The sequence below is a fragment of the Abramis brama genome (assembly GCF_963993115.1).
Source record: "Abramis brama genome assembly, chromosome: 1".
Lineage (NCBI taxonomy): Eukaryota > Metazoa > Chordata > Actinopteri > Cypriniformes > Leuciscidae > Abramis > Abramis brama.
Genome location: NC_139963.1, coordinates 57,867,157 through 57,884,908, shown reverse-complemented (window position 1 = coordinate 57,884,908; position 17,752 = coordinate 57,867,157). Strand labels below are relative to the sequence as shown.

The window sequence follows — 17,752 nt, the reverse complement described above, 5'->3', positions numbered from 1 at the left end:
TGAATGAGTTTGCTGTCTGTCTACATTATTCCCAGCTAACAATTTTACGTTCTGGGAACGTTAGTTTTTGGTTCCCAGAACATTCCCAAGAACGTTCCCTATTGGTTAGCCAGGAAAGTTTTCTTTACGTTAATAGAACGTCCTCTATAGGTTAGGGGAACGTTCCCGGAAGGTTCTCGGAGCGTTCCCGGAACGTTCCCGGAAGGTTCTCGGAACGTTCCCCTAACCTATAAGGAACGTTCTATTAACGTAAAGAAAACTTTCCTGGCTAACCAATAGGGAACGTTCTTGGGAACGTTCTACAAACAACACATTCTACATTGTTTATTGTTCAAACACTTAAGAATCCTTTGAATATATATTACAATAAATTTAATTAACAGAAACTATCATTAATAAGTAAATCAATCAGTTTGTATTAAATAAATAAGCACATAATCCATGTTTTTGCTGATTCATTGTTTAATTATCAACCTAAAATAAGTCATTAAAAACAGCATTAGTAAAATGTATTCAGGTATTCAGTAACAGTAATTTACACTTAATAATTTACTTTGTTCCTTCTACATGGTATAAATCAATCATTAAACCTATTCCTAAATCAGCGAAAGATGACCCTCGCATACCTCTTAACTACAGAGGAATCAGTCTCCTAAGTACTGTTTATAAAATCTACTCTAGTATTTTAAATGCTAGATTAAGTAATTTTTTGGAAACAACAGAGTATCTAGTAGATGAACAAAATGGATTTTGAAAACACAGGGCATGTATTGATCATATTTATATAATCTCAATAATTGTCAGAACTAGATTAACTGAAAACAAACCTACTTTTGTTTGTTTTGTGGATTTTAAAAAGGCTTTTGACTGGGTGAATAGGGATTTGTTAAGTTTGAAGCTTCTCCAGGCAGGGGTTGATGGGAAGTTTTACTGGGCATTAAAATCCCTTTATGCAGACTATGTGGGATGTGTTCAGGTGAATGATGAGCAGACTGAGTGGTTTCGTATTCCTTTTGGTGTAAAACGGGGATATTTTGTCCCCAAGCCTGTTCTCTCTGTTCATAAATGATTTGGCTCTTGAAATTAAACATCTAAACTTAGGGGTGCGCTTAGACGGTGTCATTGTTGGCATTCTGCTCTATGCTGATGATGTAGCGTTACTGGCTGAAAATGAAGAGGATTTACAGAAAATGTTAGATGTTTTAGAAAATTGGTGCTGTAGATGGAGACTTGTTATAAATCAAGCAAAAACGCAAATTATGCACTTCAGGAAGGGTGTTACTTTACGAAGTATAAAAGTTTTTACTTTTGGTAATACCGTTCTTGAGTATGCAACCCAGTATAAGTATTTAGGATTTGTATTTGATGAATTTATGTTGTTTGACAGAGGAGTTAAAGTCTTAGCTGCTGCAGCCAGTAGAGCCCTGGGTTCTGTGATAAACAAGTTAAAAATCTGTAAAGATCTTGGTTATGGTACGTTCTCCCAGTTGTATGCTGCCTGTGTGTCCCCTGTGTTAAATTATGCTGCTGGTGTGTGGGGGGCCGTGCAGAGCCCAGCCCTGGACGCTGTAGAAAATCGTGCAGTCCGCTGCTTTTTGGGGGTTCATAAGTTTGTCCCTGTGCTGGCAGCGCTGGGTGATATGGGCTGGGTTCCTGGTTCAGTCCAAAGGAAATGTGAAATGGTTAGACTGTGGAATCGACTTATTAATCTGCCTGAAAATAGAGTAACAAAAAAAAGTTTTTCTGTGGAGTAAGAGTAAGTCCCCCTGGGCTGTAGAGCTCCAGACTGTTTTTGCTGATGTACAACTCCAGTACGTATTCTGTAATTATTTGCCTTGTAGCGTCAATAACATCAGATCCAATTTGATGTGTCAGTCAAACATGCGCCACAAGCGCGGCAGTTCATCTACATTAGACGGTGTAATGAAGCGTGTGGGTTACTACATCCAACAACCGAACATTTTAACTTACCCTCTCGTAACTTCTGCATCCTTTAGCTTGGACTACAAAATTGCAGCGAGAAATAAAAATGGCGGATTGCTCGAAGTGTTGGGCCGGAAGTCAATGTCCTTATTTGGCAGATCCGCTGCAAATACTGTGACGTAATAGTTCAAAAAACGTCATAGATAACAGAAAAATCGGAACAGGTTGAAAAATATGACCAAAACAGAATATAAAGATATCAATGAAGCACCTGAAGAGAATAATTTAATCTTTTCTGTACTTCTAAACACTCCAAATATACAACAAAATGCATTTAAGGGCTAAAAAAGTGCATTTAGTATGATATGTCCCCTTTAACATAGAAATTACCATATAGAGAACGTTCCCCAATGGTTATTGTTTATATACATATGTAAACTAACTTTCCAATTAAAACGCTGCAGATGTTTTTGTACCTGTACAGAGCTCTGAAACTAGTTTATGCAGCATTTAATAAAATTTAGCAATTAGTTCAATCCAAGCGCATTACATTGTGAATGTGAAAAGCAGTAATCATAAATTCTTGGGTTTGTTTATATCTTCATTTACTGCTCCTCTGCTCTGCACACGCTTCTCCAACACGTGTTGTTGTACACAGTGCAGTGTTTCCAGGATCTACGTCAGAACGCTGCCTCGTTATTGGCCAGTTCTGCGTCAGGATCACACACATTGGCCGACGCTGGTCATGTGATCAGCACAACGCGGAGTCTGCATTCTTAAACAGCGTAGGAGAATGACAGGGAAGAGAAAAAATTGATGAATAAAGTTGTTTTGATTTTGTTTTGTTTTTGGTGTTGAGATCGTCGGTTTTTGCTTTCTGCGGTCGCCATTCATTGTTTACTTGCACACCTTTTGTTTTCATTCAGATTTAGATTTAGTCATTTAGCAGATGCTTTTATCCAAAGCGACTTACAAAGTAGGACTAGATTAAGCGAGTCATCATGAAGAGGCAAAAAACAAAAGGCAGCGCAAGAAGTGCTCAAGATACAAAGTTCAGGCATTATTCAGAGTAGCATAAGCCCGATAAGTGTGGTTTAGAGGGAAAGGGGAGTTTTTTTTTGTTTTTTTTTTATGAGGTTAAGTGCTCACGAAAGAGATGGGTTTTCAGATGTTTTTTGAACATTCATGTTTTCATGTTTCTGAATTCATGTTTTCTGAATTCATTCCGATTGGTGAATCTTACATGAACGCTAAACAAGTGATCGGTTGATGTGCGTTTTACTATTGCTAAGAAAATTCCTGCTCCTCCGTGAGAGATACGGGACCGGTGCATCTCACAGGTGCCGCTCATCAGTAATCACGCCACCGGCCTCGTGTCGTTCTCCCGCGGCCCTCGCCTCGTCCTGCTCGCCACAGTAAACATAATGAATGGCGACCAATTCCCGAATCCCGGACATTTTGTGCGATCTCAAAAACCCGGGCAGACTCACGGAGACTAGCTTAGCTTTGTTGTTTACAACTGCTCTCTTACCGGTATCCGGTATCTCTTACATCCACATGAGCCAAAAATACATTTTCTGGCTTTTCTCAGTCTAGAAGGCTCCAAATTCAAAAATAATTTCACATTTCTATAAATTACCCAATTTAAATACACATTCATCTTTCCAGAGGTGAAGTGTCCCTTTAAGTTCATATATCCAGCACATCCAGCTTAGGTTTTAGGGCGAATAAAAGGGATTGGAACTGAATATCATATAGTATTAGTAATTTTAGTAATTCAAATTCTGTACTTAACCCTAAGTGATGGCGATTTATGTCCAGAGGAGATGGGGGAGAAATACTGGAAATTTTTAATTGTTAAACCTTTTATGCAATATTACTGTGGTGTTATATTATGTCTGTGGTGTTACTTCAAAACATATCTGAAATCTCTTTGCTTCAGAGACATTTAAATCTTATAATTGAATGTCTTTAGACTGTAAAGTGGTTTAATTGTTGTTTGTTGAGCAATTAAACATTGCTTTTACATTTTTTTTAAATGAGTCCTTAAAGTTATTTATTTATTTATTTATTTATTTATTTATTTATTTATTAATATTACCTAAAGTTGCATATCCCTGCTCATTTTAGAACGAACCAAAATTTGACTTCAAATATTGTTAACACAATAGACATTGTAAAAAAGGACTTGCTATTTAGCCTAGATTGGGGATCAGCCAATCAGCGCTTTCGTTTTGGGGTCACCGAGAGGACACTTGTTTGCGCTGACTGATGATGAGTTAGTAGTGAGAGTGACTACGGGCAGCGCATCGTAGATATTTCTGAAGTGCATAGTTGTCGTCTTTGTCGTTATCTGTGCATGTGTGCGTTCAGAGACATGTGAGTACCCTGGTGTAAATGTTTACATATGTGTATTTCGGTGCCTTAGGTTTGTCTATTCTGGGATGCTCAGTTCAGTTGAAATGCCGTATGTTAGCATAAAGTTCGCTAGCATTATGCTAATAGCTAGTATAGTGTTACACTACTAGAGTGTTTATGTGTGTACTCACCTGACATTGTATAGTTATTAGCTAATGTGTGTCATCTGGTATATTATTTGGTTATTTGATATTAAAGTTACTTGAAGGGAAAGTTGTACTAATTACCATTTATTAGCTTTACTTATTGCATCATAGCACTGTCGTTTATGCTGATATTTTTCTTTGTATTGTTCATTGTAGAACCACATGCACACTCAGGAAGACAGATAATCATCTGCTGGCTGTCAATAAATCCATTGAAGAGCATTAGAGCATTCGATTGCATTCTTACCGATGCACCACAGTGGTCACCTATTCTCAACTAGCTACAGTTACAGTCCTAGCTATCAAGTCACCATTACAGACATAAGTGGTTGTTTCACCAGTGTTTGATTTAAATGATTTAAAAATCAAAATGTTATTAAGCTGCAGTTTTAATAGATATAGAATATTAAACTAATTTTAAATGCATAGCCAGGGTGCGATTTGTGAAAAAAAAAAAAAAAACAGAGTGGGGGGGGGGATGTTTTGAAACATTTTTATTCATAAAAATAAATCACATAAACTTCATTCACTGCATTTGCTGCTCTGGACCCTTTTCATTGTTCCCAGCTAGCTAGCTAGAGTTTTCGCGCTGAAAAAATACATAAATATTTGTACTTGGTGACATTCTGAAAAGCCGTACATGGATCAAAGCTAATGGACAGGATCAGATAAATCAGAGCTTAGATTCTCTGCCCGAGCCCGAACTTGATCGAGCACTTGTGTTACAAAATGCAACACGTCACGTGTCATGCTCAGCGTCTCCTCGCACGCATACCAGGCCCGGGATAATAAACTTTAAAAATATTTATTTTGTTTAAAAAATATTCTATATTCTAAAACCTTGTTGAATTAAATTAGAGTTGTAGCCTAGGCCATCCAAAATTTATTCTTGTTCATTTTCTGTGTTCATCATTGTTCACTTTCCTTTTTCGGTAACACTTTATAATAACGTTCAGTTGTAAGTAATTTATAAGTGGTTAGTTCATGATGAACTAGTCATTTACAGAACATTCATAAATGAGTAGCAAGTGATATAGCCTACTAACATTTTATGTATGTTTTGTAAATTCCGTTACAAGTCAGTAAACTATTCATCACTTGTAAATGATTAATTCATGCGTTTACACATCTATAACAGGTGTTGAACACTGTAGTGTGTACTGTAGTGTAAGTGCTGACTGGTGAGGGTATAGACAGCTTCTCTGAAACACATGGAGTCTTTAACCACTGTGCACCTGATGTGAGCAAAACATGCAAAAAAAATGTAACATCATTTATTAAACATTTATGAAACGCATAGTCATGTTTAGTAAATGATTAGTTAATCATTAGCTAATCAATTGTAAATGACTTATAACTGAATCTACAAAACATGTAATGAACATATCACTAATTTATAATTTATGAATGATTAGTCATGTTTTTAAATGATTAGTTAATCATTAACTAATCAATTGTAAATGACTTGTAACACAATTTACAAAACATACATAAAATGTTAGTATGTCACTTGCTACTCATTTATGACTGTTTTGTAAATGATTAGTTCATCATTAACTAATCACTTATAAATGACTTACAACTGAACATTATTATAAAGTGTTACTTTTTTTTGCTTTTTTTTTACGTTCCTTCATTTGGACCCATTTGCGATCCATTTCATTCTGAATAAACAAACAAGGCAGTTTACATGATTTGTCCTTGTTGCATTATTCATTAAGATAATAATTAATAAATGCACGCACAATTATCCGTGAACTTGATGCTGGAAGCCTCTTCAAGACAATGGCAAGTTTTAAACTTTCAAAGCATCTTTTAACTGTTTGACTTAGCTGAAATATTGCCATACACTTAAAAAGTGGAAACACGTTGCTCTATATGTGCGTGCAACTATAGCTAAGCAAGTTTGTGGGTCCAAATGGAAAACGCAAATGCCTCATCTATAAAACTGCTTGTCATTGTATTTAGGGAGCTGCAAATAGCTAAGTTTGAGGCTGTCCATACGGCAGCTGTTAAGAACACTGGTCATAGGATTAAATAATGCCGACGTTGTTCCGTGATATTTGTGGGAGTTTTATTCAGCGACTACCTGGCTGAGGTTTGGACGTGTGCTCATAAAAGAAGCGTCGCGGTTGCGACACAGCGCGCTCGTTTGTCCAGGCGCTCCTATGCCGTGGTGAGATGAAAACATCTAAACTTTTTAGGGCCTGTTCACATATCGCGTCTTTTGCGCGCTCAAGTTCGTTATTTCAAATGTATGCGCGCTTCATAATGGAAGCGACGCGCTCGTTTTTTCCAAGCGCGTCCGCGCCGCATCGAGATAAAAACATCTCAAGTTTCCAGAATGCCGCAAGCGTGGTGGAATAATACGACAACATTGAAAGCTCGGCCGAACAGCTGATCATAGCTGGACAGGGCGGGTTTTTATTTCTCATCTCCATAAATATATGTATTCGTAAAGGGCTAGAAATAAATTAATCCTTACTTCCTCGTCATGGAGAGTGCAGTTCATGGCTGCATAGCAATGACAGACGTTTATTATGCTGCTTGCTTGTTGCTACTGTGTGCAATAGTGTAATTATTTTATACATGCTTAAATATTTATTTTCAGAATTTTTAGCACTGAACTTTTTTTTACTTTACCTCACATGTTTTTAATATTTGTCAAATATTGTTTTTTAAGTTCAATAAATGTTCCTTTTTTAAATTGAGACTTGTAACATTTGTTATCATCATTGTGTCATTTTTATGATTTAAATTGAGTGAGCAAAAGCAGTATCGGCTCCAAATATCGGCCCAAGAAAATCGGCAGCCCGTATCGGTCATCGGTCAAGGCTGATGAAAAAAAATCGGTATCGGCATAGGCACTAAAAAATCCATATCGGTCGATCCCTAATGCCGACTGTAGAACGCAAAAGCCGAATCCCGGACATTTTGGGCAATCTGTAAATCCCTGGCAAACTCATCACGTAGGCTAGCCTTGTTGTTTTCAACTGCGCACTCTTACCGGTAGGCGTGGCCTTCTGGGAGTTGTTGTCTTTCATCCACATAAGCCAAAAATACATTTTCTGGCTTTTCTCAGTCTAGAAAGCTCCAAATTCAAAAATGTCTTCACATTTCTTCTACTTAAATGACCTATTTTAAATACACATTCATCTTCCCAGAGGTGAAGTATCACTTTAACTAAGACGAGTTGATACATACCTTTCTCATCTCAGTGCGTACACACAAAATAAAACACAGTGCTTTTCTAAGTGGGTGTCAGAAATAAAGTTTATTCTGACCCGAAGTGCCTTTTCTTTCCGTCCTTTATTTAGGTAGTGAATGAATAAAACAAAAGAAAAGAAGAAACCAGCGCTGGGAAGCTCAGGAAAATAGCTCAGCTCCCAATATTCTAGACAAAGAATATATACTGAAAATGTATAGGGAGTATCACAATCTTAACCAATAAAATCATACATGACATCATAGGTATCATATACTGTTGTATAACATAACTATAAATGGTCAATATCCGATACAGTTTCCTTTAGGTCCTTTAGATCCGAAGGGCTTCTGCAACACACAATGCATAGAAAACACACATCTCTCTCCCCCTCTCTACATTGGGGTGCATGAAACAGATGTATCCTTACGTACACACAAAAGGAATGTGCAGACCAAGCCTTTTCTTCTGGACACAACTTATGCTATGGACAAAGCTATTACATGGACAAGCTGGGACAAAGAAAATACATTTCTAACAGTGGGTTAAAAATGATAACTATAATGTATGGTGGAATAGCACTTTTGGAAGTACTTCGACTGGCGCAGTAAAAAGTCACTTCCTGATCCTCTTTCCACTATTGACAGAAGTGAGAGTGACTTTTTACTGCGCCAGTCGAAGTACTTCCAAAAGTGCTATTCCGCCATACATTATAGTTATCCTTTTTAACCCACTTAGAAAAGTGCAACGTTTTATTTTGTGTCACCATACTTGGTCGTATAACTACTTGTGTAACTGTATTTAAATAGGGAAACCGTTGATGTGTTTGGTCACTTCTAAATTCATTGCTGTTAGATACCATTGAATATACTGGGCTAAGCTAAGTGCTTTCAAAGTGTCCCCGCGCGCCAGAGCGATTGAGTGCACACACTGAGATGAGAGAGGTATGTATCAACTCGTCTTAGTTAAGGGAATAACAGTTTAATATGAAAAAACGGTGGAGTATCCCTTTAAAGGAAAAGATACTGCTAAATGTTTTACATTGAGCCTATGATGAGCCACGTGAGACATAAAATCAATACTAATAAATATGAATAAATAGTGTTTTACTCTTGAAACAACAGTGCTTTGTGGTGATCTTTATCTGATCATTTTCAGTTTCTGTGCATATAAAATGTTATTATTTAAATGACTACTTTGAGAAAACCACTTTTATGATCCTAGACTAAGGTTACAATTTAAATTTCTGGATTGTTTTGAAAGAGTAATAGAAAGTGATGTGTTTATTTCAAAGTGAATTTATGTTTTCAGATTACATGATTTGTCAGTGTATTTTACAGTTCTTTAAAGTAGGTAATGCAGAATTGGTGTTCATATTTTACTCTCTTAGTGTTCACGTTGTAACTCTGTGTCGGTGTTGCGAGAGGCAACACTCTTGAAAGTGTTGAACTAACACTTTGAGGGTTGTTTCCATATTTACACTTTTAAAGTGTTGAATTTAAGTATATTGGTGTTGATTTTCCGGATTTCAAATTTACTGTGTAGTGATTAATGTAGTTATTATAAGATCAAACTATATATTTAGATTAATTTGGACATTATGCTGCTGTAAATACTTATCTGTAGTGGTTGAGGAAGATGAGTGTCATTGTTTTGTGTTATTGATGTTTTATTCATGTCATAGTGTGAGAAATAACAGTATTGTCTTTCAATAGAGCAGTTTGTGCTTTTATCATGTATCCTGACTCAAATAATGTGTTTCTAACAGCAAACACTCAGAATAAAGTGAGATGATCTGCTGATGATCCTGAATGGCTTGTTGAATGAGTGTTGATAGTCTGAGGCTCATCAATATTAACAGATCTGCTGAAAACACTCTTTATTTCATGACAATAGTTCCTGTTTTCACCTCATTTATTATGCTGATGTCTTCAGATCTCCTGTAAATTGACACTTAAAGCTCATTTCATTGGTGTCAGCAGACTGAGGGTATTTGTTGGTTACTATTTGTACATTTATTTCTGTGTTTATGATTTTAACTGTTTTTCTTACCATTATTCATATTTGGAAGAATTTAAATATTATTTTATTTATTTCTAGATACCTGTATTTTAATAAATAAACATAATAATGTTAGGATTAGCAATACAAATAATGAATGAATTATTTGTCACAGACTTATTCACTTGAGCTTGTGTTTCTGGTGTCCCACTTTCACATGCGTATGAATGGAAGTCAGTGGTAGGAAAAGTCTAGTGTGAACGGACATTAATAATTCAAAATGTTTTAGTAAAATAAATATCAATCTCAAAGCTGGTGTCAAAATATGGCAACAATGGGATTCGTGCCTGGATTCAGATTCAATCATGTTTTAAAAATAATAATTGGAAGATAAATTTACCTCATTCAAGGAAAGTTTCAAGGACATATATATAATCAATTCATAAAAATGCATTCTGCAAATGATCATAATATTTTAGAAGTGTCATTTAGTATAAAAACAAACTCAGTAACTGATATATTTTAGATTTTGGGCAGATCAGCTCCTCCCACACCAATTACATCATCAATGAAGCTCCTCCCACACCAGTCACATGGTCAGTGAAGCTCCTCCCACATCAATTCTCCATTAAATGCTGTAAATTCCCATCAGCTACAAGTGAAGACGAGCATCAGAGCATCAGGAAGAGCTGAAATCTGCAAAGACTGAGTTTATTAAAGAGGACAGTGAGAACATGAGTGATCCAGAACCCTGCAGAATGAAACACACTGAAGATCCTGAAGAACAAAGAGGTTGGTGTTTATTCTTCATTCATTCATGATGCTGAAGAACATTAATGTTAGAAACATTCAAGCACTTCATCACTTTTAGACAAACAGTTTTTCTATGAAATGGTACAGAATGTTCTGGGTTTTTCTTCAACAAATGGTCAGTAAAGGGAGGTTTGAGACATTTTTATATTGATTATCAACATCAGATCAAGTTAATACTATTTTTTTAACTGATAAATAATCAATTTATAAAAAGGCATCAAATTATCATAATATTTTATAACAGTTGTCTACTTTCTACTATTACTAGGGATCGACCGATATGGATTTTTTAGTGCTGATGCCGATACCGATTTTTTTTCATCAGCCTTAGCCGATGACCGATACGGGTTGCCGATTTTCTTGGGCCGATATTTGGAGCCGATACTGCTTTTGCTCACTCAGTTTACATCATAAAAATGACATGTATATAATATATAATGATAACAACTGTTACAAGTCTCAATTAAGAAAGGAACATTTATTGAACTTAAAAGATAAAACAATATTTGACAAATATTAAAAACATGTGAGGTAGAACAGAAAAAAAGTTCAGTGCTGAAAATACTGAAAATAAATATGTAAGCATAATTCAAATTCTGAAAATAAATTCTGAATATAAATATTTAAGCATAATTAAATAATTTGACTGGAACATGTTATTCTGTGTAGTTGTCTGATCTATGTAATCGTGATCTCCATTTTAAACAAAACAAAAACGATTTTAAACCAAATAGATTCTAAGTTTATTATGAATTAGGGATCGCGTCTAAAACGTGTGGAAAGCACGGCCGCGCCGCTTCTACAAGCGCTTGCGTCTGTTGTTGCTATGCAAACATGAACTGCTCTCTCCATGATGACGAGGAAGTAAGGATTCATTTATTTCCTGCCCTTTACGACTACATATATTTATGGAGATGAGAAATAAAAACCTGCCCTGTCCAGCTATGATCCGCTGTTCGACCGAGCTTTCGATGTTGTCATGGAAAGGTCAGTTGTTTTTTGTCACATGACCTGCGTGCACTTGCGGCGGCGGCTTTCACATATCGCGCCTAAAAACGCATAGAAAACGCTAGGCGCGCCGCGTTCTCTTTTTTCCAAAGCGCTCGGGTGGTTGCGCTCCGGAGGCGTCTGTCGTTGCTAAGCTTGGTTCTTGTCACGTGACCTGTGGTGCGCTTGCGGCATTCTGAAAAGTTGAGATGTTTTTATCTCGATGCGGCGCGGGCGCGCTTGGAAAAAACGAGCGCGTCGCACCGCGACCGCGTCGCTTCCATTATGAGCGCGCATACCGCGCGTCTACATTTGAAATAACGAACTTGCGCGCGCAAAAGACGCGATATGTGAACAGGCCCTAAGAAAGTTTAGATGTTTTCATCTCACCACGGCATAGGAGCGCCTGGACAAACCGTTTATACTGTCTATGGGACAAACCGTTTATATACTGTCTATGGAACAAACGAGCGCGCTGCATCGCGTGCGTGTCACAACCGCATCACTTCTTTTATGAGCACACGTCCAAACGTCAGCCAGGTAGTCGCTGAATAAAACTCCCACAAATATCACGGAATCACCGAACAACGTCGGCATTATTTAATCCTATGACCAGTGTTTGTAACAGCTGCCTTATGCATATGGATAGCCTCAAACTTAGCTATTTGCAGCTCCCTAAAAACAATGACAAGCAGTTTTATAGATGAGGCATTCGCGTTTTCCATTTGGACCCACAAACTTGCTTAGCTATAGTTGCACGCACATATAGAGCAACGTGTTTCCACTTTCAAAGTGTATTTCAGCTAACAGTTAAAAAGATGCTTTGAAATTTTAAAACTAACCGTTGTCTTGAAGAGGCTTCCAGCACTCTGCTAGTGTGGGAGGGGCAGTGCATGGGCTGCACGTGAACTGCAGCGTCTCCAGCAACACAGAGCTGCCTGCGGACGCCTGTCTGTAATTAATGCCGGGAAAAAAACTATCGGCGAACGCAGCAGCCCGCAAAACCCGCAAATATCGGCCCGATTTATCGGTCGATCACTCACTATTACTTTAGGGCTCACTTTCAATTTATATTTCTTTCAATTAATTATTTTGATGTACTGAAAATTTTATTTAATACATTTTTCTTTCATGTCAGACCTGATGGAAGAGAGCGAGGAGAGTGAAAAACTGAGTGAAGTGAAGGAGGAGAGTGAAGAACTGAGTGAAGTGAAGGAGGAGAGTGAAGAACTGAGTGAAGTGAAGGAGGAGAGTGAAGAACTGAGTGAAGTGGAAGAGGAACATCATGTCAAACCTGGAGAAAAACCTTTGAGTCGCTCAAAGACTAAAAAGACATTTTTAAAGAAAAGAAGAGCCAAGAAATCTTTCACCTGCACTCAGTGTGGAAAGAGTTACACACGCAGAGATCGTCTTGAGCGCCACATGAGAGTTCATACAGGAGAGAAGCCGTTCTCATGTGATCAGTGTGGAAAGAGTTTCACGCAATCATCAAACCTTGATGTTCACATGAGGATCCACACCGGAGAGAAGCCGTTCACATGTGATCAATGCGGGAAGAGTTTCACGCAGTCATCAAACCTTGATGTTCACATGAGGATCCACACCGGAGAGAAGCCTTTTAAGTGTGATAAATGTGGGAAAGATTTCAGTCAATTTTCATCCCTTAAAGGACACATGAGGATCCACACCGGAGAGAAGCCGTTCTCATGTGATCAATGCGGCAAAACATTTATTAGGGCATCAGACCTGAAGTCACACCTGACAGTTCATACAAAGGAGAAGCCGCATTCATGTTCTGTGTGTGGAAAGAGTTTTTCATGGCTGCAAACTTTACATAAACATCAGAAAATCCACACTGGTGTGAGAGAGTACGTGTGCTTTGAGTGTGAGAAGACTTTTATTACAGCGAACAGTTTAAATCAGCACCAGAGAATTCACACTGGAGAAAAACCTTACAAGTGTTCACACTGTGACAAGAGATTCAGTCGAACATCATCTCTGAGATCACATGAAATCATGATCCACACTGGAGAGAAGCCGCACAGGTGTGATCAGTGTGGACAGAGTTTTGCTTTTATAAGTGCCCTGAAGCGACACATGAGGATCCACACCGGAGAGAAGCCGTTCTCATGTGATCAGTGCGGCAAAACATTTATCTGTGCATCAGTCCTGAAGACACACCTGACAGTTCATACGAAAGAGAAGCCACACTCATGTTCTGTGTGTGGGAAGAGTTTTTCAGTGCTGTGCAATTTAAAAGTACATCAGAAAATTCACACTGGTGTGAGAGAGTACATGTGCTTTGAGTGTGAGAAGACTTTTACTACAGCGGGCAATTTAAAACGGCACCAGAGAATTCACACTGGAGAAAAACCTTACAAGTGTTCACAGTAGCCGCGTTTCCATTACCCTTCAAATTGCGCAAATTGAAATTGCGAATTGTAAATACGCCCAATGGAAACACGTCAATTTCGCAAAAACTCCCAGTTATCGCAAAAAAGTTTTTACGCTCGCATGAGCTGGTTTTTCAGGCAATTCGAAAAAGAAATATTTCGCAAAACTGCAATGGAAACAGTTTTTGCGCATTTACAGGTCACCTGACTTGGAAGGCGCGGCGTGTTTGGACAGAATATGAGATGGACTTATTGATCCAGAAATACTGGATTCTAAACCTCAAAGAAATGCCACAATAGAGACCTCGGAGCAGAAATGAGTGAGAAAAACCCAGAAACACCTCATATGTGCTGCTCACAGACACAGTATAACTTTACTTGACATTAATGCTTGGATAACACGTCGCTTGGATAACAGTGATTAAAATGTTGAAAATTGGCTGTAATATGTTTTTGTATACGTGACATGAACTCTGGTGGTGATGCACTCTAAAAACTTTTAATATGATTTACTCAATTTATTTTTTTTTTTGGTTAAACATTTTTAAGCAGTGAAATCAATTACATGCACTGTATATTAACTGAGTAAATGTAAGTAAAACCAATTAAATGATCTGAGTAACTGCATTTGATACATTAACAAATAAAAACAAACTGTGTACATTAACTGTGTTTATATGCCAGTAATATTAACTTTATTTCCTCTAAACCTTTGTAAAAAATATTCCATACAACCACCAGTATAACTATGTTACATGACATTGGCCTTTATTGTCTTTGAGTAACGTTAGCCTACAGCAAGGCAGCATCATTTTGTACTATTTTTAACACATAGGCTATACAATAATAACCCAGTTTTTTATATATGTAACTGCTACGCTTTTCAACAAAGCAAATAAAAATTGTTGCCACTCACACACTTTGTCCATTACTATAATATCGGTAACTTTCTCCAGGTTATTTTCCTGACAAATAGAGCAAGCAGCTATGTGCGGGGTCCGACCTGCATGACGTATTTGTTGCCTTCATCCAATAGCGTGCGTGGAAAGTGTCGGTGTTGGTGACACGGCGTTTGTGAACACACTGGCGCGCTTCGCGCCCAGGATTTAAAGGGGTCATATAATGTCATTTTTGTACAAGCTAAAATGATTCTTTAGGGTATAAATTAAAAGTTTGTAATATACTTTAATTAAAAATTCTCATTAGTATTGTAAGAAAACACTAATTTTACCTGGTCAAAAACAGCTCTGTTTTCAGCACGCCGTTTCAGTGCATGTGTCTTTAAATGATAATGAGCTTTGCTCACCCCGCCCCTCTGTTCTGTGCGTACACCGTTTGTAACACAATAACCAATTCGTTGTTTATTACAAACATGGGATTATGGATTATATTGAGAACCTCGTACATAGAAAACATGCCGTAATGTACCGAGTGTAAAAATAGCCGCATTCATCGTGAAGCGTGCAGCAAGCGATTTGCAAAGATTAATATAAAGATTAATAAAACGTTACACTCACTTCAGTTCTTCTGGAATTGCAGGAGGAATACGAATTGTTGGTACGATCCTTTTTTTAGGAGCAGCTTCTTAGTAAAACCAGCTTTATACTGACCATCGTTTGTAAAGCAGTCTGGTGAAATGACTCGCGCAAACATGAAAGCATTGACGTTGTGGGGAATTCCCTTCGAAAACAAACTCAGACACTGCGTCTTCAGCGGTTCGGATTTAGGAACATCAAAATGACTGCTGTGTTCGTTATTACACCCAAGAACACCACAATCGCTTAGAAGCCATTCTACTCAGTGCTCCAGCTATCAGCAATGAACGCGCCGGTTGGCACGGGCTATGATCAGTGGTGGAGGAAGTACTGAATCTCAGTACTTAAGTAAAAGTACAAATAAACAGAGACATATTTACTTTAGTAAAAGTAAAAGTACCACAATGAAAACCCTACTTAAGTAAAAAGTACCTGATTTTAAATGTACTTTAAAGGAGCATTTCACCCATGGGAACATTGATCTTTATTGAAAGTGGGTCATATATGTAGTCGAAATGTAAAATAAATTTTGAATTTGGTGCCTTCTTGACCGAGGAAAGAAAGAAAGTAACTTCAGGACGCATTTGTATGAAAGACAACAACTCCCAAAATGCACCACATTGCACAGCTGCGCAAGCCACTCCCACTAATCTAGAACAGCATATGAATCACTCATCCGTCGGGCTAGCTACCACCGGAGCTTGAAATTCATTTCACACAAAATGTCTAACGTTAGTTATTTGGCAAACTCATTAGTGAATTACTCCTAATTTGTATTTCTTTCGAAGTGGTGAATTATTGCATGGTAACGTTACCGGGATGTTCAGTCAGATGCGGTGTGAAACTAGGATGGTTCACAACACAAACGTCCGTGTCCTCGTCTGATTCAGAGATTTCGTCCAGGAGAAATTGGCATCGTTGAAATTCTTTGCAGCAGACGTAGTTGCATAGTGAGATCACCGGCGCCACCAGTCCGCCCCCAGATCGAGCCAGTCTGGGCTTCTCGTCCGCGGCAGGCAGGTCTTCTTCAAAACTGTGCGTTTTTACGTGAAAAAATTATATGCGTTTCAAAGCTAGATTAATTTACATCACAAAAAACACTCCGGGCAAAATTCATACCTCAGTTTTAATCGGCACTATTTTCTTTCCATTTCTATCAATCCGCGCTGCTGTCAACGTCAACAGTGCACACGTTCCGATCAGCTGTTCCATATTACACAATCGAATGACAACGACTTAAAAAGTACAAAATTAACAATGGTGCGAACTTGTAAATTCCCAGGTTTTGACCACAAGAAAGTGCCGGGATCACCGTTCAGATTCCATCGTTTTCCTGTTTCGGATATATCTATGAGACAGCTTTGGCTGGTTGCCATGGCTACTCTGCAGGAGCTAAAATATCCAGAATAAAGGATTTTCGTGTGTGCAGTGCTCACTTCAGCGAAGACGATTACATCCCCAACCAAGGAGGAAAAAAAAAAAAAAAAAAGATTTTAAAGAGTTTTGCTGTACCAGTATCACAGGTAAGCTCTATTTGCTAACTTTATAATCCCATGTCTAAACTGTACGGTAAACAAGCTGATGTTTAGACTCCAGTGGAAATCACGTGAAAAGAGGTCTAATATAAAAACAGTTTATAGGGATATAGGTACAATTTTGCGGGTAAGCTCTATTTACTAACTTTATGATCCCATGTCTAAACTGTACGGTAAACAAGCTGATGTTTAGACTCCAGTGGAAATCACGTGAAAAGAGGTCTAATATTAAAACAGTATATAGGGATATAACGATGGAATCTGAACGGTGATCCCGGCACATCGGAACGTGTGCACTGTTGACGTTGACAGCAGCGCGGATTGATAGAAATGGAAAGAAAATAGTGCCGATTAAAACTGAGGTATGAATTTTGCCCGGAGTGTTTTTTGTGATGTAAATTAATCAAGCTTTGAAACGCATATTTTTTCACGTAAAAACGCACAGTTTTGAGGCCCCGGAAACTAACCGGGAATACTTTCTTGAAAAACTTTGAGCGGCCAGAACTCTGACCAGGGAGGTGACCACAGAGTGGGTCAGTGTGTATGCACTATAGTGCTGGTAAGGATTGCATACAACTTAATGTCTTAAATGGGCGAACTAACCCTTTAAGATTGGGCTATCCCAGCGTTATGGACGTGACAATTGCAGTAAAAACTTGAAATGTAAATCTTGAAATGTAAATTCTCAAATACCAATTGAAACTGTTTATATATCCATACCATCCATATATCCACAGAACTTAAAATATTCATTTTATTTTTTGTGTTCACATTTATGAGGAAAAAACAATGTTAC

At 37.8% G+C, this 17,752-nt stretch overlaps 1 protein-coding gene across 3 annotated transcripts; it reads left to right on the top strand.

The window, feature by feature from the left end:
• The first annotated feature begins 4,196 nt into the window (after window positions 1-4,196).
• LOC311077438 (uncharacterized protein) lies at window positions 4,197-15,718 on the top strand. Of its 3 annotated transcripts, XM_084105909.1 has the most exons (3): window positions 4,219-4,302; window positions 10,220-10,485; window positions 12,632-15,718. In XM_084105909.1, the coding sequence occupies exons 2-3, from the start codon at window positions 10,428-10,430 to the stop codon at window positions 13,885-13,887; spliced, it is 1,314 nt and encodes a 437-aa protein (XP_083962035.1). In that variant the 5' UTR covers window positions 4,219-4,302; window positions 10,220-10,427; the 3' UTR covers window positions 13,888-15,718. The 3 variants fall into 3 exon arrangements, with proteins under 3 accessions (XP_083962036.1, XP_083962035.1, XP_083962034.1); XM_084105910.1 differs by lacking the exon at window positions 10,220-10,485 and having other exon boundaries at window positions 4,197-4,302; XM_084105908.1 differs by lacking the exon at window positions 4,219-4,302 and having other exon boundaries at window positions 9,974-10,485.
• Window positions 15,719-17,752: the final 2,034 nt, after the last annotated feature.